General features: G+C 33.4%; 2 protein-coding genes, 1 long non-coding RNA gene and 1 pseudogene across 30 annotated transcripts; 1 reads left to right on the forward strand and 3 right to left on the reverse strand.

Moving 5' to 3' along the window:
• Positions 1 to 1,891: 1,891 nt before the first annotated feature.
• Positions 1,892 to 4,374, reverse strand: LOC150038763 (uncharacterized; annotated as a pseudogene). The gene is made up of 2 exons (XR_016525370.1): positions 2,447 to 4,374; positions 1,892 to 2,364 (listed from the first exon to the last, which is right to left on the reverse strand). The product of XR_016525370.1 is annotated as an uncharacterized LOC150038763 (transcript).
• A 1,263-nt stretch (positions 4,375 to 5,637) lies between these two features.
• Positions 5,638 to 7,045, forward strand: LOC150038764 (uncharacterized). Its single transcript, XR_016532322.1, has 2 exons — positions 5,638 to 5,995; positions 6,128 to 7,045. It is a non-coding gene; the product is annotated as an uncharacterized LOC150038764 (long non-coding RNA).
• Positions 7,046 to 7,879: 834 nt separating this feature from the next.
• FAR1 (FRS (FAR1 Related Sequences) transcription factor family) lies at positions 7,880 to 12,649 on the reverse strand. 13 transcript variants are annotated; one of them, XR_016532336.1, is made up of 9 exons: positions 12,328 to 12,649; positions 9,270 to 11,495; positions 9,093 to 9,149; positions 8,934 to 9,002; positions 8,765 to 8,836; positions 8,573 to 8,675; positions 8,387 to 8,428; positions 8,197 to 8,277; positions 7,880 to 8,054 (listed from the first exon to the last, which is right to left on the reverse strand). XR_016532336.1 is itself a non-coding variant. In XM_090318113.1 (9 exons), exons 2-8 carry the CDS (start codon positions 11,328 to 11,330, stop codon positions 8,221 to 8,223), a joined length of 2,430 nt encoding a protein of 809 aa, XP_090174239.1. In that variant the 5' UTR covers positions 11,331 to 11,495; positions 12,328 to 12,649; the 3' UTR covers positions 7,880 to 8,054; positions 8,197 to 8,220. The 13 variants fall into 13 exon arrangements, 11 of the variants coding, with proteins under 11 accessions (XP_090174239.1, XP_090174240.1, XP_090174246.1 ...); XM_090318113.1 differs by having other exon boundaries at positions 8,604 to 8,675; XM_090318114.1 differs by having other exon boundaries at positions 8,604 to 8,675; positions 9,270 to 11,461; positions 12,328 to 12,644.
• A 5,890-nt stretch (positions 12,650 to 18,539) lies between these two features.
• On the reverse strand, positions 18,540 to 25,370 carry FHY3 (far-red elongated hypocotyls 3). 15 transcript variants are annotated; one of them, XM_090306683.1, is made up of 10 exons: positions 25,067 to 25,257; positions 23,510 to 23,567; positions 21,177 to 23,383; positions 21,042 to 21,098; positions 19,882 to 19,950; positions 19,730 to 19,798; positions 19,537 to 19,605; positions 19,404 to 19,454; positions 19,217 to 19,318; positions 18,540 to 18,929 (listed from the first exon to the last, which is right to left on the reverse strand). In XM_090306683.1, the coding sequence occupies exons 3-9, from the start codon at positions 23,343 to 23,345 to the stop codon at positions 19,262 to 19,264; spliced, it is 2,541 nt and encodes an 846-aa protein (XP_090162809.1). In that variant the 5' UTR covers positions 23,346 to 23,383; positions 23,510 to 23,567; positions 25,067 to 25,257; the 3' UTR covers positions 18,540 to 18,929; positions 19,217 to 19,261. The 15 variants fall into 15 exon arrangements, with proteins under 15 accessions (XP_090162809.1, XP_090162807.1, XP_090162805.1 ...); XM_090306681.1 differs by having other exon boundaries at positions 18,540 to 18,923; positions 25,067 to 25,254; XM_090306687.1 differs by lacking the exon at positions 18,540 to 18,929 and adding an exon at positions 18,979 to 19,146 and having other exon boundaries at positions 19,240 to 19,318; positions 25,067 to 25,254.
• Between the last annotated feature and the right edge of the window lie 207 nt (positions 25,371 to 25,577).

Below are 25,577 nucleotides of genomic sequence, written 5' to 3' on the forward strand. Positions count from 1 at the left end.
GGAGGATGTCAAAAAAACATGTTGCAAAATGTATGATTTCTGTAGGATTGCTCCAACCATTATCTATACCAAATCGAGTATGGGAGTACATATCCATGGACTTCGTGGAGGGATTGCCTAAGTCACACAGGAAGGATTCACAAATTATAGTGGTCGATAGGTTGAGTAAGTATGCCCATTTTGTCCACTTAGTCATTCGTATACCACAAAGAAGGTGGTCGAGGTCTTTGTTTGGGAAGTTGTTTGCCATCATGGGTTCCCAAAGGTCAATTGTATCAAATCGAGACAAGATCTTCATGAGTAGTTTTTGGGTGGAGCTTTGTGATGTGAATGAAGTGGCATTTAAAAGGAGCACGGCCTTTCATCCCCAAACAGATGGCCAAATCGAACAAGTTAATCAATGCATGGAGACTTATCTTCATTGTTTACGAGCAGCCGAAGCAGTGGTTCAAGTCCATTCCATGGGCTAAATACTAGTATAATACCACATTTCATGCTTCCATTAACTGTTGGGTTTTATGTTCTAAAACTCGTGGTTTGTAAACAATAAACTTGTTTTGTTATCAATAAAGATGTTATTGAGGTTTATTCAATGTATAAATAGCTCATTTCATTTAAAAAAAAAAAAAACCGAATCCAATAAACTAAGATTCATAGCTATAACATGAGTATTTAGACTTTATGTGAAGACATAAGAGTGGATCAAGTTCAAGTAGATAACCAAAACGGTCTATAGTATATGGATAAGGCTGGGTATTTTATCCTGGGGATACTATTGGATGCAGTCTGCTTTTTATCTAGTAAGAACGATGTGATCCTGAATCGTTCATGTGGAGACATGCGAGTTGGGCGTTATGTGTAAAGAGTTTGTATAAAATCGGACCAAAAAATAAGTCACTCTTACTTTATAACGTTGTTTACTGTTTAAGACTAACTATTTCAAAGTGATGACCTAGATCTATGAGGTCCCCCTACTAGCTCATATCAGACTAAACCTTAGAACAACATGACGAACGAGTTCGAAGTTTTCGAATTCAATTTTTGGAGTAAAATGTTAAATATTTATGATATATTTAACCTAATGTTTAATTATGAATTAAACATATAGAGAGAGAAAATGATATCTAAATAGATTTGAATATCAGAATTTTCTAAGTAAGGATTCAAAATCGGTCGATCAAGATTGATTGGGATTAATGTGGTTTTAATTAATTAAATTGCTTAATTAATTGTTTAAATTAATTTTAAAAATTGAAGAGATCAAAATTGGACTGAAAGTCAAAATTATTGACTAAGTCATAATTGGATTGAAAGTCAAATTTTTTTACTAAGTCAAAATTGAGATAAAGTCAAAATGTTAACTAGACTTTGAGAATCAAAAAGTAAAAATGTTGATTGCGGAATTTGAGAGTCAAAGTTTGACCCTTCGACCAACTTAGTGGAAAAATCCAAAATTGACTAAGTGGAAAAATCATATTTTTGTGGATTTAAATTAAAATATTATTGCTAGGTGTTCATCCCACCTGAAGATACTAATCCCACTTAAAGTTGATGAAATTTTGAGTATCAAATTTTTCTTAACTCAAATTTGCATGATTTTGCTTATAAATAGAATGGTTCTATGAAGTTCAATTCTGCTTGGCAAAAGCAGTGTTTTCAAAGCGCAAGGCGCACCTCAAGGCGTCAAGTCCCTTGATCGCCTAAAGGCGAGAGGCAAAAAAAAGGCAACGCCCGAGTGAAGCAAGGCGCAATTAATAAATAAATAAATATATAATATATGTAGAAGAAGAACATAAGTTTATATATAAATATCAAAACCTCAAAGATTAATAATAGTAATCTAATAAATAAAAATGAACAAAACTCTAAAAGTAAAAGTTCAAGACACGATCAAACATCAAATTCAACATCATCCTCATCTAAATCTAAGATTTCATCCATTGCTCCCTATTGGCCATTGTCCTCCTCAATGTCTAATTCCTCTTCATCATCGTCCTCATCTTCATCACTAAACACTTGTATAGTTGGTATTTGCTTTTGAACTCAAAAAGTGGAAGTAGAGGCAGCTGACTTTCCTTTTGATCTAGTGTACGTGATGGGTTCTGTAACGCCACTAGCAAGAGCTACATCTCCCCATGTGAGGTCGTCGTCATCAAAAACTAGCTCATTGTCAACTTCAACTTCATTATTTTCTTCATCCAATGTTCCGACCAACCATTCATTACTCTCATCTATGTGATCTAAGGAGACTGGATCGAGTTGATCATTTAAATCAAAGCGCTCTTTAAGTGCTTGATTATACTTTATATAGACGAGATCATTTAGGCGCTTCTAGTCCAACAAGTTCCTCTTTTTCGTATGAATCTACAAATTATTAACCAATATGGAATTAGAAGTTTGTTTTAAATTTTAAATTAATAATGTAGGAAACAAAATGATCACTTACATGTTCAAAAACACTCTAATTACACTCACACCCAGAAGCGTTGCACGTCAGATTAAGGACTCTCATGGTTAACTTTTGCAAAACTGGAGAACTACCACCCTAAAGAGCCCACCATGATGTTGTTCACACATTTGACATGATTTAGAAGAAATAACATACTTATATACACATAAATTATTAATGTAGTAAGGAATGTGAGTCCTTACCTGGCGTTTTAACTTTTCTTGTGTTGATTGCTAAGTCAATGTCGAACATGCCTTTAGTTTCAAAATATAACTCTAATTCCACTGTGCATCAATTTTGATCACTAGTAGATGGTATCAATCTTTGTACAACTTTAAGAAGACAACTCATGACTTCAACATCTTGAGTAATTCTATCCTTGTGGTCATAGAAAAGTGATGGATTCAAATAATATCCAGCAGCATGTAATGGTTGATGAAGTTGACAACCCATCTTCTATCAATGGTCTCCCAAATTGGCTTTGTACTTCATCTCATTATCATTAAACCCACTCTTAATGGCCTCTTTTGCCCTATCCATCGCCTCATAGATATATCCCATTGCAAGTTTATCACCATCAACAAGTCTAAGTACTCAAACTAATGGTCTGAATGCCTTTAAAGTGTAGACCACTGAGTTCCAAAAGGATGGCACCAAAACAGTGTCGGCTGCTCTCTTTCCCTTTGGATCTTTTGCCCATTTGGAAGTCGTCCATTTCTCAGAAATAAACATCTTTCTCAAGTTTGCTTTATTCCTATGGATACTTGCGAGGGTCAAAAATGATGTTACAAAACGTGTAACCGCCGATCTCACCAATTCATATTGATTGGTAAACTCCCTCATCATGTTAAGTACGTACAAGTGATTATAAATAAAACCACTTAGTGCTACAGCCCTTTTAAGGCACCTTTTGATCTGATCGATCTTTCCAATGTCCTCTAATATCAAATCTAGACAGTGGGCAGCACATGATGTCCAATATAAATGTGGCTGCTTAGCTTCCAAATATTTGCCAGATAAGACATAGTTCGAGGCATTATCAGTCACAACTTGGACAATATTCTCTTCTCCTGTCTTTTCCACCATGTTGTCCAAGAGTTCAAATACCTTTTCTCCAGTTTTGATGCATGAAGATGCATCAATCGATTCCAAAAACAATGTCCCCGCAGCAAAATGCACTAAAAAATTTATCAAGGTTCTAGCTCTTCTATCAGTCCATCCATTAGACATCAAAGAACAACCATTTTTTTCCATTCAACCTCATGGTTGCTCATTAAATTTTTTGTATGTTCTACTTTCTTTTTTTAAGCATGTCACTCTAGCCTCATAATAAGAAGGAGGTATCAACCCAAGTCCAAATTGTCCTATGGCTTCAATCATTATTTGAAAACTTTTCGACCGAATTGTATTCAAGGGAATACCTGCTTGATAAATCCAACGCATGATAAATTGAACAGTAGTATCTCTCCCTTCTTTGTTGTATTTTTCAGTGATGGTTGATTGCTTCAGCTTCTTTAATCTATTCCGCTCATCAACTACCTTGGCTGGATTTGGATATACAAATTTATCCATTGCTCCTTTAGTTCGTGGTGGATGTGCTTGCGGTTGTGATTGTGATTGAATTGCTCGTTTTTTAGATGTTCCGATACTTGATCCACATCCACCAACTTCCATCCCATCTCATCTCCATCAATTATATTCAAATCATAAGCACCACCATAGTTGGGGAGGGCATTGCTTTCCTCTCTCTTTGCTTTTGTCTTCATTTGGTACTCTTTCAATTCCTCTCTTACATTGGTAGGGCACTTCAAGCATGCTTTAACATTTCGGTTTCCATCCACTAAGTGTTGTATTGCCCGACAAATGTCACCCTTTGTGATTTTTTCACAAAACATACATTTACATGTTTTGCTCTCCTTCTCCCATCCTATTATAAAACAATGAAAATAAACCAAAAAAACAAAAAAACAAAAAAAAAAAAAGAAAAGAAAAGGAAGAAGCCTATTTTAGAAATGTTTCCACTCAAAATTGAATAAAAACTTAAAAAGTATACCAAAAAAACAAAAAAAAAAAAAAAAAAACTAATCTTTTTAAAAACAAGTTGAATATGAAAAACAAGTAGTATACTGAAAAAATGAAAATAAAAAAATCAGAAAAAAAAAAAGTTAGAAAAAAAAGTATATTGAAAAAAAATAATCTTTTTCAAAAGAAATTTAAATATGAAAAAAAATAATAATAATAATCTTTTTCAAAAATAAAGTTGAATATGAAAAACAGTATACTTAACTACTCTTCTTCTCCCATCCTATTATAAAACAATGAAAATAAACCAAAAAATTTTATTAAAAAAAAAATTAGTTTAGAAATGCTTCCACTCAAAATTGAATAAAAACTTAAAAAGTATACCGAAAAAAGAAAAAAAAAACTATTTTTTTTCAAAAAGTAATCTTTTTAAAAACAAGTTGAATATGAAAAACAATAAGTAGTATACTGAAAAATCGAAAAAAAACAAGTTGAAAAAAAAAAAGAAAGTTGAATATGAAAAACAAAAAAGAAAAAGCATACAAAACAGCATACCGAAAGTCTGAGAAAAAAAAACTTGAATGTGAAAAACAACTAGTACGCTGAAAAACAAAAATAATTAAAAAAAAAAAAATCAACCTTTTTAAGAAAACAATGAAGATAATGCTAAAGAAGTTGAATGAAAATTGAATAAAAACACTTCCTTTTTATATAAACCAACAGAAGTTGAAGACAACATCTACACTACAATAGGGGGAAAAAATAACTAAAAAGTCTTTGCTTTTTTTTTTTAAATGAAACCACTCAGAATTTGTCGAGAAGATTACAATGAAGAGAGAAAAAAAAACTAATATTTTTTATTGCTTTTTCTACCCTTCAAAATTGCAGCCAAAGAACTTGAATGGAAAAAGTTGTAGAAAATGTCTTCTTTTTTTTTTTTTTTTAAGAATCTCAAAATATTAAAAGAAGGAGAACTTCAAACTTGGAAGATAAAAAAATTAACCCAAACGTGGAGAATAGGAACAGACAATCACGGTTTTCTATATTGATTTTTGCTTTTCCGTGTATAGCTGGCTGTATATTTTAATATTAGGTTGCATGAATTTGGTGGGCCTCTTTTACATGGGCTTACATTTATAATTTAAAAAAAAAATTAAAAAAAAAAAAGAGAAGAAGAAGAAGAAAGAAGAATTTTACCCTGGCGCTGTCAAGCGCGGCAAGGCAAGCACCTCCTTGAATGGCAATGAGGCACAAAGGGCTCCGATCGCCTCACCTCTCGCCTCAAGCGTGCGTCCGAAGTCGCCTCAATAACACTGGGCAAAAGTGAAAATTTTTTAGATTTTGAAGAACCCTAACCCTGATTCTCTCTCAAACCCTTGTTCAATTTCTCTCCAAATTTTGTCATTCACTGGATCCCACCATCCCGTTCTAAGGAGAAGAATAGTCGGGAAGACTCTCGTGGTGGTCTATGAACTGATCCTGAAAAAAATTAATCATAACCAAGGAGGAGCTTCGGCTACAAAGGTTGTATTTTCTTACCTTAATTTGGTGTTATGAACATGCATGCCTATTTCCTTTTAATTAACAAAATTAGAGTACTTAAGATCTTCCACTCATTAATAGTTAACTCATTCATTAACACCACCCCCTACTCAGTGGTTTTTGGGAGGCCAATTCCACCCTTGATTTCTTATGGCAATTGGAAGATGACGAACGATACTCTAGAGCAACAATTGATCGAGCGGGACAGGGTCTGGGTTGCATTGAAGGAGCATCTGATGTTAGCACAAGAGAGGATGAAACACTACACCAATCAACATAGGAGGCAAGTTCAATATGAAATTGGGGAATTAGTTTTTCTCAAGCTACGCCCTTATAGGCAACGCACACTTGCCTATAAGGTTCTATGGATCTTATCGAATTTTGGAAAGGATTGGAGAAGTGGCATATCGATTGGAACTACTAGCCGATGCAAGGGTTCATGACGTTTTCCATTTCTCACAGCTTAAAAAATGCAGCGGCAAGACAACTCGTGCAAAATCAAGCCCCGAGTCTATTTCATGGTTTTGAATTACAGTTATCTCCGAAAGCGATCAGGGGTGTCTATTGGAATTTTGAAATGATGAGGGAAGAATGGCTGGTAAAATAAAACTATCCAGAAAGTGACGCGACATGGGAAGGAATGGAAAATATGAAGCAACAAATATCATCGATTTCAGCTTGAGGACTAGGTGACTAGAAAACCGGGGGTATTGTGAGGCCTTCGGTTATACACACTTATAAACGCAGGTGTAAAAAGAAATTATGGAGGAAATGGGGACTAAGGAGTATTATGGAGTTTGTTAGAAAAGTGGGGACCAAGAGGGCTGCATGGGGTTTAAGGAGGGGTTACTGCTGAGGTAAGGGATTAGGCATTTTTGTGCCTGATCAAGCTTGGCTTGTGGAAGAGGATTTCCAGTCCTCTAGAAAGTGTTGGTGGTTAGTTTTCTTCTTGTTTTCTTTTCTAGTTATTTGGTATTTCTCTTGTAATTTTCCCTAGAAGTTTATAAATAAATCATCCGGAGCATTACTTTGTTTTTGGGAGTATTGTTGAGAGTTTTTCTATTTGCAGGTGCAAGGATTCCTAACATACAGGTATGGATGTCAAATGTGAAATACGTGTATGACACATTACAACGACATGTCAATTTCTAGAAAAGTAGGACATACACGTTGGGGATAAAAAAAAAAAAAAAAAAAAAAAAAATTAATAGAATACATGTGTATATATTGATATTAAATATTTTTTTAGACAACATTTAAATTTAACATAAAAATATAATTCACTAAGAAAAAATACTAATTAACATACTTAAAAACTTAAAATTAAAGAAGGATTTAGTTGGTTTAAAAATTACAGAAGGATTTGGTTGAATTTGGCTAGAGGAAGAAGTTATTTAAAACTCGAAAGAATAATCGAATGGAGAATGAGATACTGGACATATTCAGAAGGTGGGAGGATAGAATTTGTGGGTAATTGAGAAGAACTAGTTGAAATTCAAGGATTGGAGGCCTTTTTGGAGACATTACAGCAAAACAATTACCACCAACAATATTCATGAAACTGAAATCAATTTCTGATGAGAAACTTGACATTCTCTAGCTGCATTGTCAGTTCATTAATCTAATTCACGCTGTGCGAGAATGTGTATTAGAAAATTTGTAAAAAAGTTGGTACCTCATTAAAGCCTGGAGGAGCACATTGACAAGCACTTTACATAGCCAAGTTTATAGGAGTAAGAGTGTGAAAGGGGGAACTAGCATTGACATGAAAAATGAAAGTGTAGACTCAAACTTTAGTTAGTCAGAAAGCATGGCTAGGTTCTAAAAATTATAATGGGAACTCAGCCTTGCAAAAACAGCAGGGTCTTTCAAAACAAAATCACTTTTGTGAGACTAGTATCAATATTGCTTTAACAAGCAATTGTAATCATATACAAGAGCAGAATTTGCCTTTCTTACAAGTTACAACAGATTTCTGCTACAACTATACAGCCTAAATTGTTTCCCCTTCCTCTTTCATGGGAACTGTTTCTTGGACAGCCTAAATAACAAAGTAGCTAACTTATAAATATGCATAACTTCTTTTTCTATCTCTGATCTAAAAAAGGGAAAGAAGCTCAGGTATGATATTACGTTGTACGAAAAAAGTACAGCCACTATATACTTTGTACAACTCAACTAACCATGGAAAGCTGTCTGTTTCTTCATCAAGTATGTCTTGAAGTACTGCCATGAAGCTGGGCAGATCTCAAATGCTGCTCCTCCTGCAATTATTCGGTCAAGAATAGTGAAACCACCAACAAAAGACTGCAGCACGCTACTATTCAGAAACCAGAAAGATCTTTCTCAAATACATGGAAATGTTAAATAAACCTGTAAACTATAACTATAACTTGTCGCTGGCCGATAGTCCACCTGTATGCAAACACAACCAGGAAAGAAATTAAAACAAAATTTGTATACGTGTGTGTGTGTATATATATATACATGATAAATAAATATATATATATAAAAAAAAAAATAAAAAAAAAGGAGGTATTGGTTGGAGAAAATGTTCACCAAGCATATCCATAGGAATAATGTCAAATACCAGTGTATGAATGCTATTATGCTGCACCCCGAAAAATCCATCATGATTGGCTGCAATTGTATTTAACTGGCCCTGCGAAAGGAATAAATTGAATTTGAATCAGAAGGAATTAAACAATCTTAATAATCATTGAATATGCTATCGAACCATAGCAGACTAACCAGCCCTTGAATGCTTTGTTGACTGACATAATACGTCGCATCATGGGGAGGCTCCATCAAGTTCAACTGCACCTGCAATCAGCAGTAGCTTAACAATCGCATCTATGAAGTCACTGGTAACAATTCCAGTTAATCTCTTATCCACTCATAAGCTAATAATATATCCTACCAAGCCTTGAACATTCTGTTGTGTTCCATAATATCCGCTCAGGGTCATACTATCTGAGGTTAAACCATCCTGCAAGTAGAAAGTCCAAATAAGAATAAAATCTTTGACTATGATGAAAAATGCAAATTGCTAACGAAATACATAGTAAGGAGGTTCAACCATCTGCTGCAAGTTGTCTTGTGCTTCAACAAGTATCATATCTGTTTCTGTTTGTACCTGCAAAGGAAATCTTGAATCAAAAGTTTTTCTTCAAATAGCTTTTGCAAACAAAAAACGTGACTGTTTGACTTAACCACTTAATTATAAAAGCTTATTAAATGCTGAGTGGAAACCAACCTTTCGTTTTCTGTTTGTACTCTTCTTCTTGTTTGCTTTAGCAGTTATGCTTCCTTGATTCTCCTCTTCCTCACGTAGACCATGGGCATGAACGCTAGATTCTGCTGGAGCGCTCTTTGAGTTGTTAATATTAACACAGTTCTTTAGAGCTTCTACTAATGTACGGATGGCAATATTATAACACTCCTCAGAATGTGATCCTTCTTCACTCAATTCAATTGCCTTCTTACATAAATCATTGTAACGTTGTACTCTGTTCTGTCTAAATTCTGTTCCTTCAGTAATTGGTTGCCTACTCTTTGCATCTTTTGTCCACCTCTTTAAAATATATTGAGATGGGATGCTCCGAAAATCAAGCATTTGCAACACAATCAATGCGTGTCTACAAAGAAAACCTTTATATTCAAACAAACGGCAGAAACAAGAAACTTCAGAGTTCAATTTATGCCACCTTACTAAAAAATGTTCATCTTTCTCACAGTCCTGAACTCTGAATGTAGTAATGGTACCATCTTCAATTTCATTTCTCATACGACAGCCAACTACACCCAAAACTTCAATTTGGAATTTCTTAAATATTGTGTGTGTGTAAATTGTAGACATTTGTTTCTCCCAGGGAGAAGGAGATTTTAAGGCTGGCTGTTTATGCAATGTATCAAAATCTGCTATTGCTTCCTCTTCATACCTATTTTGCAAAATGATTCCATACTGTCTCAAAAACTCTTTCAGCGTAATTTTCTTGTGAATGTACTTGTCAAAGAAAGCATTCATACTATCAGAACGCTGAGCAGTTGACATTCCAGCCAAGAAGATGTCCTCCATATAAGTTGGTACCCATTTTTTACGATCATCATACAATGATTGAATCCATTCATTATCTTGAAGTTCAAATCTAGTAACCATTTTCCACCATCTCATATCAAACTGCTCATCAGACCATGACTTAAAAATGCATTTATTAAATTTTGTCAAGAAGTTTTCGTGTCGTTTGATTACATGAGCAAGAGTTTCAGGTATCTTTTCCAATATATGCCAAAGAGCAAAGCAATGGCGGGTATTTGGGAACACTTCTTCAATTGCTAATTTCAAGGCTTTGTCTTGATCAGTAATAATAACTTTTGGAGCTTTCCCGCCCATTGCTCCGAGCCATGTCTTCATCAACCAGGTAAATGTTGGTTTAGTCCAATCTGCAGCCAGTGCACAACCAAGCACCATTGACTGCGCATGATGGTTCGCCCCAATGAAAGGAGCAAAGGGAAGCTTATCATTGGTTTTAATGTATGAGATATCAAAAGAAACAACATCAGTGAAACTAACATAGTCGTTTCTACTTTTGGCATCAACCCAAAACAAGTTTCTCAGACGCTGCTCTTCATTTAAGTCTATAGCATAGAAAAAGTAGGGATTCTCCTTTTGGATACGTTTAAAGTATTCGAGCAATATTTGGGCATCCCCCTCATCAAGAGCTAAATACCGGCCTTTTTCAAACTGATAAGTCGTGTCAATCTGTGGGAAACTGAAATTTCTGTACCCACCGCATTTTTTCGACATCTCAACATACATCCTCCGTGTTCTTTCACTGACAGCATGCAAAATGTCTATGTTATTCTTCTCAGCCAGTTTTACATTCCTATGGATACGAAAATGGTATGCAAGAGCAGGTAAAAGCTCGTGATTGTGATCTTTTATGAATTCATGAATAATCCATCTTCCATCTTGCCTTCTCTTCACATGCATGCTGGCTTTACAGTCAGTCTTTTTCACACTCGGCCTTCGGCTATTTCCACTCTCAGATTCAGGAGTGACTCCATATCTGGAACATGCAAATTTTGCATCAATAAATTCTTTTGATTTCTTTGAACGTCGACTATTCTTAATTGATGTGGTGAATCCCATTGATTTGGCATATTCTTGATAAAATGTGTATGCGGCTTCATGGGATTCAAATTCAATTCCACTGTGTGGCTCAAAATCTATATCCCCTTCAAACAAGATGTCCTTCTTAGGTAACCTAACAATTCCACCATCCCTATCTTGCATTTCAGCCACAACGTCAACCATTTTTCAGCAGAAAAAAGTAGAGTCTTCACATTTCGACCTAGATGCTGCCACATAATTCATTCCTTTTCATCATCGCATAATTTACAATCTTTTGCTTTGACTGAATTTCCCCGCTGGTCATTTTCATAAGCCTGAAATGATAGAGGGATCGCACTCTCACTTCACCTGACATAAACCTCAAGGCATTATCCAATAAACTTTCAAATCCATTACTACGAAGATTACCAATATATGTTTGTTAAAGCTTGCATTTTTAAAATCATGGACAATAATTAAATGCCAACATTCACATGATCGAAGACATCAAAAAAACAGCTGGCCCAGTAAACAAACGCGATGGAAACTTTTCAAGTAACTCAACTCAATCGCTTACAAATACGAGGCATCAAATATTTTAAAATATTCAGCTACATATATAAGTTGCATTGCACATAATCTACACCACGGCTGATATTAAAAACTGCAATTTTCTGTTTCAGAAATCCTTTGACGAAAGGAAAGTAAAAGAAGTGCTAGAGAATACAGAACTCGTTTCTCTTTTAACCTTTAATGAGTTAAAAGGTTCCCACTTTACACAACTAAAGCGTCAACTTTCACACCGACTACAAGCACCAGAGACATCGTACCAAATAAGAAACAAAACTCTAGAAGTGATTATCGACAGAATCCCAATTCAAGAAGTCAAGAGTATTATAACGACCCAACCTCTCAACACTGATTGAGAGACCAAACATACAGAAAAAGGGGGACAAAGAAAAACCCATATCGAATTAACTAAAATCAGGAGGAGGGGGAGAAGAAGCAAGAGTAGAATTGCAGATTTCCCAAATCTAATCAAGTACACTACAGATAGAGAAACAATTCTCCATCGACACTGTCAAAGCAACGAAATAAGCATGTAAAATGGAAAATCCCAAGAGAAAACACTATCAAAACAGCAATAGAATCGAATAAAAGTGACAAGAAGAGATTGGGGTGAGAAGTGGAGAGAGAGAACCTGAAGAAGAATGTTTTTCATGAGAATCCGGGAAGGGAAGAAAGTGTAGAGGCGCGCATACACAACAAGCAGCGAGTGGAGGAATTGCGCGAGTGGTTCTTCAATTGGGGAATTAGGGTTTGAAACTCACTCGCCGATGGTGAACTGTGGGGATGAATTCGGGAGAATTGGGTCAAATTTCGATTCCAATTTCAACTTCACTCGCTTTTTGGTATTCTTGCCACGCTCTGCTCGTCGCCGCAAAATTCACCAACAACACAACAAACCTTCTTTAGCTTTCATTTTTTTTTTTTTTTTAACCTTTGATATTTGAACTTATTGTAGGAATTAGGATTTTGTTATTAATTATAGATAGAAAAATTTGTATGAACCAAATGTAAACAGTTACATTGAAAATAGAGACACAACTTCGTATAGATTTATTCAACACAAAATTTTCACCCATGAATTAAAAAAAAAAACCCTCATAGTTCAAGGGTAGTTCCAATAATTTCATCCTATTTTTTAGGAAAATTGATAAAACTGTTTTTTATTTGTTGTTTTTCAAAATTAAGTTTATTTCATTCTATTTTTTAGGATAATGTACATTTACAATAGTTGAATTCTTAATCAAATTCTAAAACAAAAACAAATTTTTAAAAGCAATTTTTTTTAGTTTTCAAAATAAAACCATTGGTAAGAACTAGATAACAAAAAAAAAAAAGAGTTGGAAGTACTATCTATAAGTTTAATTTTCAAAAACAAAAAGCAAATATTAAATGGTCACCCAACTATGCCTTTAAAGTTCAAGAGTTAAAACCAAATTTTTCAAAGTTCAAATTAATAATTGAAACCAACCTCATAGCTCAAGGGTATTTTGATGATTTAACCCAATTATATATACATAGTTAACTTTTAACTAAAAAATGGTTGATAAGAGAAACAACAAATTTTAAGGTTTCATTCGAAAAAATAGCAAAAAAGTTTTAAAATTATAAAAATAGCAAAACAAATTTATATAATAAAAAATACTAATTAGTAAATGACAAAACTACCCTCAAACAACTACAAATGAAAATGCAGAGATACACCTTCAAAAACAAATACGAATACCACAAATACACCCTACCTAGACATTCTAGAACCACAAATACATAGTATCCAAACATTAAAGAAGCAAAATTAAAAATCATTCAATATGGTCCTTGGGGGTCATTAGAAACTTATAGATGTATACAACAATGGATTTCCTCCAAGGTGATAAATAGCATAGTTAATTTAGGATTTAGTAAAGTTGTTGTTGGCAAGTGAATATGTGAAGGAACGATGTGACCATTGAAAGTATGATTGTGTTTGACACCAAACCAGAGTCTCATATGATGTTCAGAGTATAAACAAAAGCAAAAAACATGTGTGCAAGCGAAAAAATGTCAGCAACATGGTGAAGGTGGTCATTAAAAACTAATGGAATTCAAGAAAGAGTTTCATTAGCCAACATGATGGAAATCAAGAAAGAGTTGAGAAAATGAGATTTTAGAGGCGGCTAAACGAAGAAAATGAAGAAGGTGAGATTTAGGGTTTTTTGTTATCTTCTTTTATTAAATAATAATAATTATGATAATAAGAATAAGAATAAAAATACTAATAATATTATTATTATTAATATTAATATTAACAATAATAATAAACTGAAATATATATATATACACATTCATATGTTTCAAACATTTAAAATTTAATTCTCATTTATATGTTTCTTTTTAGGTTCAACAAGTCGTTTTTACATGTTTGTATATGAAAAGTTGAAAACATTAAAAAAAAATATTTAGTTACAATTGAGTTTGTAACAAACATATAAACAAATCAAAAGTTAGTTGGATATAATCAAATTTGATAATAAAAGCAAATTCAAATATAAATTGGAGAGAAAAAATAGAAAGTTTTTTATTTATTCTGATTTTTAAAAAAATCGATAAGTAGTTAGATAAAATCTAATTTGATAATAAAATATAAATTCAAATATAATTCGAGAAGAAAAATCAGGGGGGTTCGTTTATTTACAATTATATTGTATTCATAATTCCGTTTTCATAAGCTTCAACAATTACAAGTCTAACTCATTGTAGAGGCATAGCAAAAACAGCAAGATTGCAAGAATGAATACTTATTTGTTTGTAAAAAAGACAAAGTAATGATATAATAATATAATAAGATGATAATGAATAAAAGTAATTAAAAAATACAAAAAAATGATCAAATTTAAATGAAATATACCGTTTATTAGATGATAATATGTATAAAATATTCCGTAAAATCCTAATTAAAATAAAAAAAATTAATCTGAATTTAGAATAATAAAAAATATAATATAATATAATATAAAATCTAAAGATGTATTATAAATTAAAATCTAAATGGTGATAAACAAATTAAATATTGATTAATTCAAAATTTTCGAAAAGTGGTTAAATCAAATCAAAACAAATAGCTAATTTGAATCCATTAGGGAAAATGAGGAAGAGATTGGTTTATTTTAAATTAATTCGTAAGGTAGTTATCAAAATCTAATTTTTATATTAAAAATAAATTTGAATTTCAAAAGAGGAAAAAATGAGGAAGTGATTGGTTTATTTTAAATCAAATCCTAGTTTGTTAAAGAAACCACAAGAAAACCTAAATTAATGAAACATTTGTGTAAGTAACAAAAGTTATGGCATATACAACTAATTTGTTAAAAATGTGAGAAATATACCGTTAATTCATTAGAAATGTATGTATACAATTATGAAAAACAATATAGAGATTTGAATAAAATATATGGATAAAAGAAGTTTTAATAATATATGGATATTTCAAATATAAATTTGGTAGAAAAATTTGGATATTTTATTAAGGTGAGATAAATTTGAAAAGTGGTTAAATATAACCTCAAATAATAATAAAATCCAGAGAAATAGGAGGACATTGGTCCTTGAAAAATATCAACAATTACACTGTATACCTCGATCATGTTTTTTATCGTGTACATGTCACATGAATTGCCATAATTCTTATTTCTGGACGGTTTTGCCATGTTTCAGAATGAAACCTCAAATTCTACCAAAATGCATTCTGGTAATGTACTTTCAAATATCTAGTTTTAATTTATTTACCTTCAATGAGTTTTAAGATTAGTCATTTGATAAAAAAAAAAAAAAAAAAATTAAAATTAGTCATATCAGTTAGTTTATTGTTAAATTCTTCAGAAAAGAAAATTAATCTCTATAAGTATTCTCTTTATAAATTGTGAAAATATATCGACGTCTTTTCTTACATAAAAATTATTATTATTATTATTATTACTAGTTAACCAATTCCGATAAGTTTCAATCTTAGAAAAATAAATTTAAAATTTATTAAAAGTATTCAAAAACAAGAACTAAAATGAAATTTTAATCATATTTTTATTATATACACACTAAGATTTTGGAATAAGTTTTAAATGTCTTTCTTGTTTTAAAATTTTCATTTTTTTTAGCCATTTAAATCTTCCTGCCACCATCATTCTAACAATGTGAGGTGCATCAAAAGTGGAAATATTTGTGAGAGAATATGCGAATGTGAGAAGAGTTGTAGAGGATGGGAGTTAATGGAAGTTAGAAGATTAAAAAAAATGATTGACTAGATATCAAAATAACTTTCATCTTTTTGGGATTGTATCAATTTAAACTCTAAACTAATAATTGTATTAATTTAAACTATGTTTTTTGGAGGTAGTATCAATTTGGATCCAAAGCTCATAATTGTATCAGTTTAAACCCTAAACTTTTATAAGTATATTAATTTATACCCTAAACTTTCGTGAGTGTATCCAAATAAAACATAATGGAGGATTTAAATTGATACACTTATGAAACTTCAAGGTTTAAATTGATATACTTATGAAAGTTCAGAGTTTAAAATGATGCAATTATTAATTTAGGATTTAAATTGATACAACACCAAAATTCAGAGGTGTAATTTGATATTTGTCCTTTTTTTTCTTCTTCTTTAACATAAGTTCATAAATCGAAACCAAAAGCCAACGACCAAATCACCTCCTTCAAAGATAAAGGAGAATTAAAAAATTTGGAAAGAAGCTACATTATGTATGAGCCTAACAGATAACTTTCATCTTTGGATAGTAAGAAATCTATTGAGTAACGATGGTCTTGGTTTGATGGTTTCTTTATTCGTTAAATTATTGTAGTTGATCATAAGAGCGAGGTCCCAAATTTGGTAGGTACATAGTTCCATTATCCTTGAAAAATATTTGTTTCCTCCAACATCTTTTAATCATGGAGGATGAACGATATATTATATAACTACTTTTTTCCTAAATCATGCCTTTTTGTTTCCTTATGATTTACCACATCACATTTTTCATCATAAAAGAGCTATTTGAAAGTGGTTTGAGGTTAAAATTCAACTTTTGTAACCAAAAAAAAAAAAAAAGTTTATAGTTTGAAATTTATTCGAAATTCGAAGACATAATTGAAACTACATATGCACACATTTACAATTGTTTTTATTTTTAACTCGCCACGACCTCATCACATTTACATTTTTTTTTTCCAGCTAGAAAGTTGACAAAATGGCTGTTATTAAAGTATGTTAAAGGTTGCAGGTACAATTAAAACTTTTTAAAACAACCCAAAAGTTCCAGAGAATTTTATGTAATAACAAACTTGTTTTCTGAAAAATTATTCTCAACATTTCAAAGACAAATATCTGAACCAATTAAGTTATGCTTCAATTGATTTTTTTCTTTTTAAGGAGTTTGTCAATATGTGGTACGAAGAATTTGAACCTCTAACCTTTTAGCTGAAAATATACATATATCTACACCAATGAGACTAGACTAAATCGCAGTTTAATTAATATTTCAATCAGAACTTGATATATTCTCCTATTTTAGAACAGGAACATGAATAATCACCACCGGCCCCTGATTTTCATTTGTGTCCTAAAGAAGTCTGAATTTTGAAAATGTTCGACCGTTCAAGAATCCATTAAATAGAGTTCAAAATTTAAAGACTGATTAGGCATTATTAAACTTAAAAAATCCAATTAGACTCAATTACCAAGCATATAGCATGTATTAGCAATCAAGAAATCCAATTAGACTCAAAAGAGTTATATATATTAGACCCTAAGATTAAATAACTATTTCCAAATATAGAAAAATGAACCAATATATTTATAAATATAAAAATGTCACTATCTATTAGTGATAAACACTAATAAACACGGATAGACTACTATCATCTATCACTAATAGATAATGATAGATGTCTATTAGTGTCCATCACTGATAGACTAACATTTTACTATATTTAAAAATGTTTTCAATAGTTCGACATTTAAAACAAATTTCCAAGATTTTAAACATGTAATTTGATTCACAATTATTCGACTATTTTTCAATGTTTAGAGCTTTTTAAGTAATTGGAATTCAAGAGTGAAATTGTTATAAACATGAGTATGTAAAATTGTTATGATGAAGGTTTGAAATATCGATGTCTACGAAAATATTGCGGTCTCAAATTTATGAAAATACCGATGAAAATTTTGAAAAAATTATGGAAATTGATGAAAATTGTTATAATTAGTTAATGACACCTTCATTAGGGAGGGAAGAATTTTTTTCCAATTAAAATTTCGAACCCTTCCAAATTTCGAAATTTCAAGATTTTGATGGAAATTTTAAACCATAGTTATAATGAATTATAGTTGGGGAAAAAGAAAACCGATAAATTCGAAGTAGAACTCTACACAAGCAACGAACCTATTTTGCTCCCTTCTGCAAGCACATTACTCATGTGACTGTTAAAAGTTTGGCATGAGCTTCAGGATATTTCCTGGATATCAGCATAAGCATCACTCCTGGAAAAAATGAACAAAAATGTTTTTCTTTATGAATAAAATGAAAATAAATAAATAAATCATAATTAAGGAAACTACATTAATGAACTTCAAATGCTGAGTTTAAATGAGATAAAGGTTGAAAGAGACATGGCTAGACTTACCAAACAAAAACTCAAATTTAAGTCGGACCTGCTCATATCCAAAGTGATGCTGAGTTGCTTCGTAGGGACAAGCGACGGGACATCCCGACCATGTACGATAACGCATACCCTGTTAAACAAAATTGTTCCTTTTTTTTTCTAATAAGAGACAAAACTTTTCATTTCCCATGTGAAAAATACAGGAAAAAACAGAACAAAACTCAAACACTGCTCAAGTATTAATGACAAGTAAAAAATTACAGAGAGTGAAGGGAAAGGGGTTGCACCCAAATTTAAGACATCACCCAAATTTCCTCCCACTTCCTATTTCTTCCTGAAAAAAAAACCTCTGTTAGTCTGCTCTGCCCACCATCTCCATAACAAGGCTTTGATAGCAGTGAACCAAAAAAAAAGAACTTTGGCTTCTTGGAACTGTGTACCGAGCAAGTGGCTCTAAATTCTCTTCCATCTTACTCAGACGAAATTATTGAACCAGAAATCTTTTAGTCCAGCTCTGCATACTCTAGTTACACCTTAAACAAGAAATTGGCACTGCATGACTACTTGTATTCGAGCAAGTCTTGTTTCCAACTAATACTATTTGGGTTAAAGAATCAAACATATAGGCTGAATTTGTACTACGATATCATCTTTCAATGAGAACCATGTAAAATAAATGACAATGATGAGGTACATCATACTTTCTTTTTATGATACAATCACTTACGAGGCCAACATTTAGTATATCTCCAGCCACTAACTTGGAAAGTACATTCTATTTTTACAGACTAGAAGAATGTGTTGTTTCCTGCACCTGCAAAATGATCGTTATAACGGACTCCTCATGTGCAAAGTTCATTTTATGGCTAAATACAAATAGATACATTTATTTCCACTTGTGAAGCACCTTCGCTATGATTAGGGGTTAATCATGCATGTCTTGATGCATCATCATGCAACTGAGTTGTTCTTACATTGGGGTCGTCCTGCCACAAGGAAATGACTTGAATCTGGATGACATATAAACGGCATAACGAAATAGAAGATATCCATTGTGTTCAGTAAACTAACCCGAATGCCATAGGTGAAACCAGCTGGTGTTCGGAAAAAATCCATTTGTCCCTGCAGGAACAAACCTTTTTTGTAAAATGTGGTGACTAGAGCACAAATAGGCTGATTAACACACATCCAAAATGTAACATACCAGTCCATGAATACTCGGTTGAGCAGCGTAATAACCATCATGGCTAGGTGCTATTGAGTTTAATTGACCCTATATATAAGAACCCGGAATTTCCAATGATTACCAACGGACGAGAAATGGGATATAGAGATCAAATATTTTATTCCAAGTTTGAACCAGCACATATACTTTTTTGTGTAACCATAAAGCTTACCAGCCCCTGGATGGCCTGTTGATTTCCATAATAATTATCACGGGTAGGTGCCATTAAGTTAAGTTGTACCTGAGGAGATAAGAGTGCATGGAAGTGAAAACTTGGCCAGTTCACTAATCAATATGCCAAAGAGAGACTCGAAAAACTCATACCATTCCTTGCACACTTGGTTGTGTGCCAAAATAGCCATCAAGGGTTACTGCTCTTGAGCTTAATTTGTCCTGAGAAAAAGAGGGGAAAGAATCATATCTATATATTGACAATGGTTTGTAGTTTACTTTATCTTCACGTAGAACAATTTTTAAAAAACATTTAATCAATTATAATGCCCCTAGTCCTTTTTATTTCCAAAGATAAATTTGAACATTGACATAATTTCAAACGAGACACTAGCACGAGAAGTAAGAACCGAAAAGTGATCCCTGAAAGATGGCTGGAATTTGGAAGGTCGAAAGAATTTCCTAAACACGGAAGTGGAAGATTGAATCAACTTCAATCAGAAATTTGAGCAGGTGGTCATCTTAAATTCTTTAGCAGGATTTCTGAGATCGAAGGTTTTGGCAACAATCTTTCCTCTAAATCTGACTTTGCACCTCATGAATACAGAGAAAACGCTTCAAAGAACCTTTCAATACGGTTTTGGAAAGAAAAAATTGTCCTTGATTCTCAAAAGTATCAACGTTAGAACTCAAGGGGTGACCCTCTCCTCCCAGATGTTTTCGACCACAAATGAGGTTGAGGCAACAATTAATCACCTTTTCTCCCTTTTGCTAGTTTTTGCTCACTGGACAAGTCTCCTTAAAAACTGTTTATCTATCCCATTGTCTCCCACATAATATAACAAGTCTAATCACAGAAGTTATTCGTGTTTGGTGGTTTGAAACTGGAAAAGCAAAATCTTAAGATGAAAGAAGAATAAATCATCTTTTATGGTTGATTTGAATTGGCATAAAAATTGTTTGAAGACAAACAAAATTGTCTTTTATTTTGGGATTCAACGTGCTCATATATACATCATATTCAACGTGCTCATATACTCTTGTGAAATTACTTTTCTGAGGAATGATATTTTATTTTTCTTTCTACATTTTAGAAGTAAAATTGCAGTACTTTATTTCAATATCTCATATAGATTGCTCCAAGATATTCTGAAATGACCTTAGTTTATAATTATAATTCCTTACAGATCTACGAATTCAGAAAATGATATACTTCATAATGTATCCCAAATGAACAGGATCAATATAAGCAAAAGTTAAAAACTGACGTGATTATAATAATAATAACGATGGTGAAAGACTGATAGACAAACCATCTGCTGCAAGCTATCTTGAGCTCCAACAGTCATGACATCTGGCTCGCAATTCACCTGCAATTCAAAAGCGTCATTTTCAATATCCAACACGTAGTACTTAAAATATAAAAACCGAAACTGCAAACAACTAACCTTCCTTTTCTTAGTTGGATTTTTTTTCTTGTTTGTCTTGCCTATGTTTCTAATCTGACTATCTTCTTCAATGCAGAGTAGACCATGAGCTGCTGATGTACCAGCTTCTAAAAAAGTTCTATTAGAATTATTAACACTAGTACAATTTCCAAGAGTTTCATCGAGTGCATGTAATGCAATACTGTAACTCTCTTGGGACAAAGATCCCTCTTCAATCAATCTCAATGCTCGCTGGCATAAATCGTTGTACCGTTGCACCCGAGATTGTACTGGCTCAGGTTCTTCTCCCATTAATTGTCGGCTCTTAGCATCTTTTGTCCACCGCTTTAAAATATACTGAGCTGGAATAGTAGAAAGTTCACACTTTTGAAGAACAACCATAGCATGTCTACAAAGGTAACCTTTATATTCATACAACCGGCAAAGACAAGAAACTTCCGACTTCAATCCATTCCATACAACAATGAAGTCTAGATTTTTTTCCAAATCTTGGACTTGATAGGTAATGCTTTTATCATCTTCCCTTACCTTCCTAGGAAAGCAAGCAACGGCACCTAAGACCTCAACTTGAAACTTTTTAAATACCGCATGTGTGTACATTCCCGAAACGCTCTTCTCAAATGGCGAAGGAGATCTTAAAGTGGGTTGTTTGTTCCATGTATCAGAATCAGCTTTTGCTTCCTCTTCATACCTATCCTGTAAAATTGTTTCATACTGTTTCACAAATTCTTGCACAGTGGTCTTCTTGTGCAAATACTTATCAAGGAAGGAGTTTACACTTTCAGATCGCTGTGGCATGGCCATTCCAGCCAAAAAGACATCTTTCATATATGTTGGTGCCCAGTGTCTTTGATCTTCACATAAGGACTGAACCAATTCATCTTCTTTGAGTTCAAATCTATCAACCAGTTTCCACCACCTTTTCTCAAACTCTTCATTTGTCCATGACTTGTAGATGCATTTTTCAAATTTTGCCATAAAATTCTCATGTCGTTTAATTACATTACCAAGGTTTTCAGAAATTTTTCCTAATATGTGCCACAAAGTGAAGTGATGATACACATTTGGAAGCACCTCTTGAACTGCTGATTTCAGTACTTTATCATGGTCGGTGATAATAACTTTTGGAGCTTGTCCACCAATTGCTTTCAACCATATGTGCAATAGCCAAGCATACGTTGTTGGAGTTTCATCTGATAGTAAAGCGCATCCAAGCAACATAAACTGATAATGTTGATTCACTCCAACAAAGAAAGCAAGGGGCAACTTATATTTATTTCTGATGTAGGTAGTATCAAGTGAAACTACATCATTAAAATAAATATAGTCATGCCTACTTTTTGCATCAATCCAAAATAAATTCCTTAACCGGTGATCTTCACCAATATCTACAGCATAAAAGAAGTTAGAGTTCAAATTCTGCATCTGAGTGAGAAAGTCAAGTAAAATCCTTGCATCTCCAGCATCAAAAGCCAAATTGCGAACTTTGTCAAATGGATTCTTGGAGTCACTCTTGAGTCCTACTACATTTTTGTATTCTGCAAATTGTCTAGCCATTGCAGCATACATCTTTCTTGTTTGTTCACTGACAGCTTGAGCTGGTAAAAGCTCATGGTTATGCTCCTTAACAAAACTATGTATAACCCATTTACCATCTGCCCTCCTCTTCACGTGCATGCTAGCTTTGCAGTCTGTCTTTGCACATGCTCTTCGACCAGTTGAATTTTCACTTTCCTGCTTAGTTTGCCTTACACGTGGACGATTGAAGGATTTATCATACTCTCTCTTCATGCCATAACGGGAACAAGCAAATTTTGCATCAATAAATTCTCTTGATGTCTTTGAACGGCGGCTATTTTGTATTGCTGTGTTGAATCCCATAGAGCGAGCATATTCCTGATAGAAGGAATATGCTTCACCGTGTGATTCAAATTCCATGCCAGGAAGTGGTTCCAAATTTGTGTCCTCTTTAAACATTACCATGTCTAACATGGGGGAATTTAAATCTCCACCATCTTCAACGTGCATCCCATCTGTAGCATCAACCATATTTCCACTCTCAATAACTCCATTATGAAGTTTTTCTTCCACATCCAACATATTATTGATTCCATTTGGTTCTTCATCTTTGTCATGCTCACCAGAAGGTAGCCTAAGATCTATATCCATGGTGAGAAGAGTCAATTGCTAATGAATTTTGGAGATACCTGAAATGGAGATTAAATACTGAACATCTTAAAGACTAAAATTTGACTGTGACTTACATACACATAAACAGGGTCATCTAAACTAGAAAAAAGAAAATCACAGCCTCTAAGTTATACGGTCTATACCTACTATGCCCATAACCATTGGAGCAGGTTATTGCTGCTTGCTTGTCTATGGTGAAATCTACAACATCATTTCACAAAATCAAAGGCTGTTTGTATGTAGATGAACTAAAATTTAATATCTTGAGATAACAGCGGTGCATTTCCATTCTTATATTTTTATCTCAACAATAGTATTTTGAACTGTGTCATTGAGATTTCAAACTTTCACAATGAACCAAAAAGCCCAGCAGAAAATTGCTAATTTCATCTATATATTGAAACCCAATAAGACATACAACATGAATCTTCCAATGTCGCTGCATGGAATGTCACACAACATCTTATTCCCCTCACAATGGTTGATTTACAAAATAATAATTGGAAACAAAAATAGAACAATCTGTAATTTGCAAAGGTAGCTATGGAAAGAGAGGAATATAAAAACACGCTTAATCATCTATCCAGTATCATAGGAAGGACAATTACTGGTCCGCGAAGATGTAGAAACAAACAAACAAACGACGGAATATCTGCAAATTGCTTTAATAGAAACTCACTACTAAACACAAAGAAGCAAATTTTCTATATATCATTGTATCTTCAGAACTTCATTCCATTTCTACTGCTACTTTAGATCCATATTTCCTGAAGTGATATCATAAGGATCAGATCCATTGAATCTTTCCCCTGTCAGCAAAAGCATTCCCCTTGAGTATTCTACTGAACGATGAAAATGATACGATGCTAAAATAGTTCAATTTTCAACTTCACATCATACTGGTCACTAGACACTAAAGTGGTATTCACCGCTTCATTCATGCCGGAACACTTGGCAAACTGTCGGTACCTCAGTTGGACGTAATACCCCCTAACTATAAGACAAAAAACTAAAAGAAAGGTCGTTGAGCTGGGCTTTGGTCTGGCACGTAGCTACAAGATTTACATCAAAACTGGACAAATACAAGTCAAATTTATGTTTGATACCGACAAACTGATCAAACCCGGTATAATTTTGCGCATATTAAACTGTTGAATTAGAAAGTTGAAGGAGAATTCATGGAGACCGGCACTACACCGATATAGGTCGCCCTCGAATTAAATCTGACGCCACAGTAATTTCGTAGCATTCCTCCCGCTGTTGAAGTCACTCAGATGAAGCAGAACTTGAATTGTCTAAGTTGGGAAACACATACACTTCCATCCAGCAGCTAAGAATTTCCACAACATCGCCAATACACGACACTTTCAATCCTCAAAACTTCAAAATTTATTTTCATAAACTTCCCATCATCGACGATCCTTCCATTTTATAATTTTCCTACTTCCCCAACAACAAACAAAAAATAAATAAAATAAAATATCCCCTCCATTCTCCCGGCGAACAATAATTCCACCCCATACAAACGTAAGCATAATACAGCAAACCCAACAAGGTTCAACATGGGAAAAATGTCGAGCAATCAACAAAAGAAGAAACAAAAAAAAAACTGAAAGAAAGAAAGAGAACATGAGAGAAACAGTTCGCAATGGGGGTTTGAAGAGGGGGTGATTGAGGAAGAGAGAGAAAAGCAGTTGGACCTGAAGTGCAGGGCATATAGAGAATCTCAGGGGGAGTTGAAGAAGCTGAAACAAAGAGGCGAGCGAGTGGGGGATGTCGCCGCGAGTGGGGCAAAGAGTGGAGAAATTTTTGGGAAATTAGGGTTTGTAAACCACTCGCCGCTGGCCGAAGGGGATGTTTGTTTTCTTTTCTTCACAATGGATAATCCGTCACTCGCTTTTCTCTCACTCGCTTTCAGTTTTCTTTTTTTTCTTTTCTTTTTCTTTTTTTTCTTCTTTTCCTTTTTCTTTGACGGACTCTTTTACCCCTTTTGGCGCGTTGGCTATTTTCGATTTATTTATTTTTCCGGGATATATATAAAACTTTAGGGGTTAAAAAAAATCCGATTATCCGAAAAATCATCCACCCAATCCAACTCAATCTGAATTGGGTTATCAACTCATTTGTGTTGTATTGGATTTAAATAAATGAAAATTTTATAGGTTTGATTCAAATAAATGAAAATTTTATGAGTTTTGTTGGTTCATGGAT

The sequence above is a fragment of the Benincasa hispida genome, chromosome 1 (assembly GCF_027475165.1).
Source record: "Benincasa hispida cultivar pf3 chromosome 1, pf3_genome.v1.1, whole genome shotgun sequence".
NCBI lineage: Eukaryota > Viridiplantae > Streptophyta > Magnoliopsida > Cucurbitales > Cucurbitaceae > Benincasa > Benincasa hispida.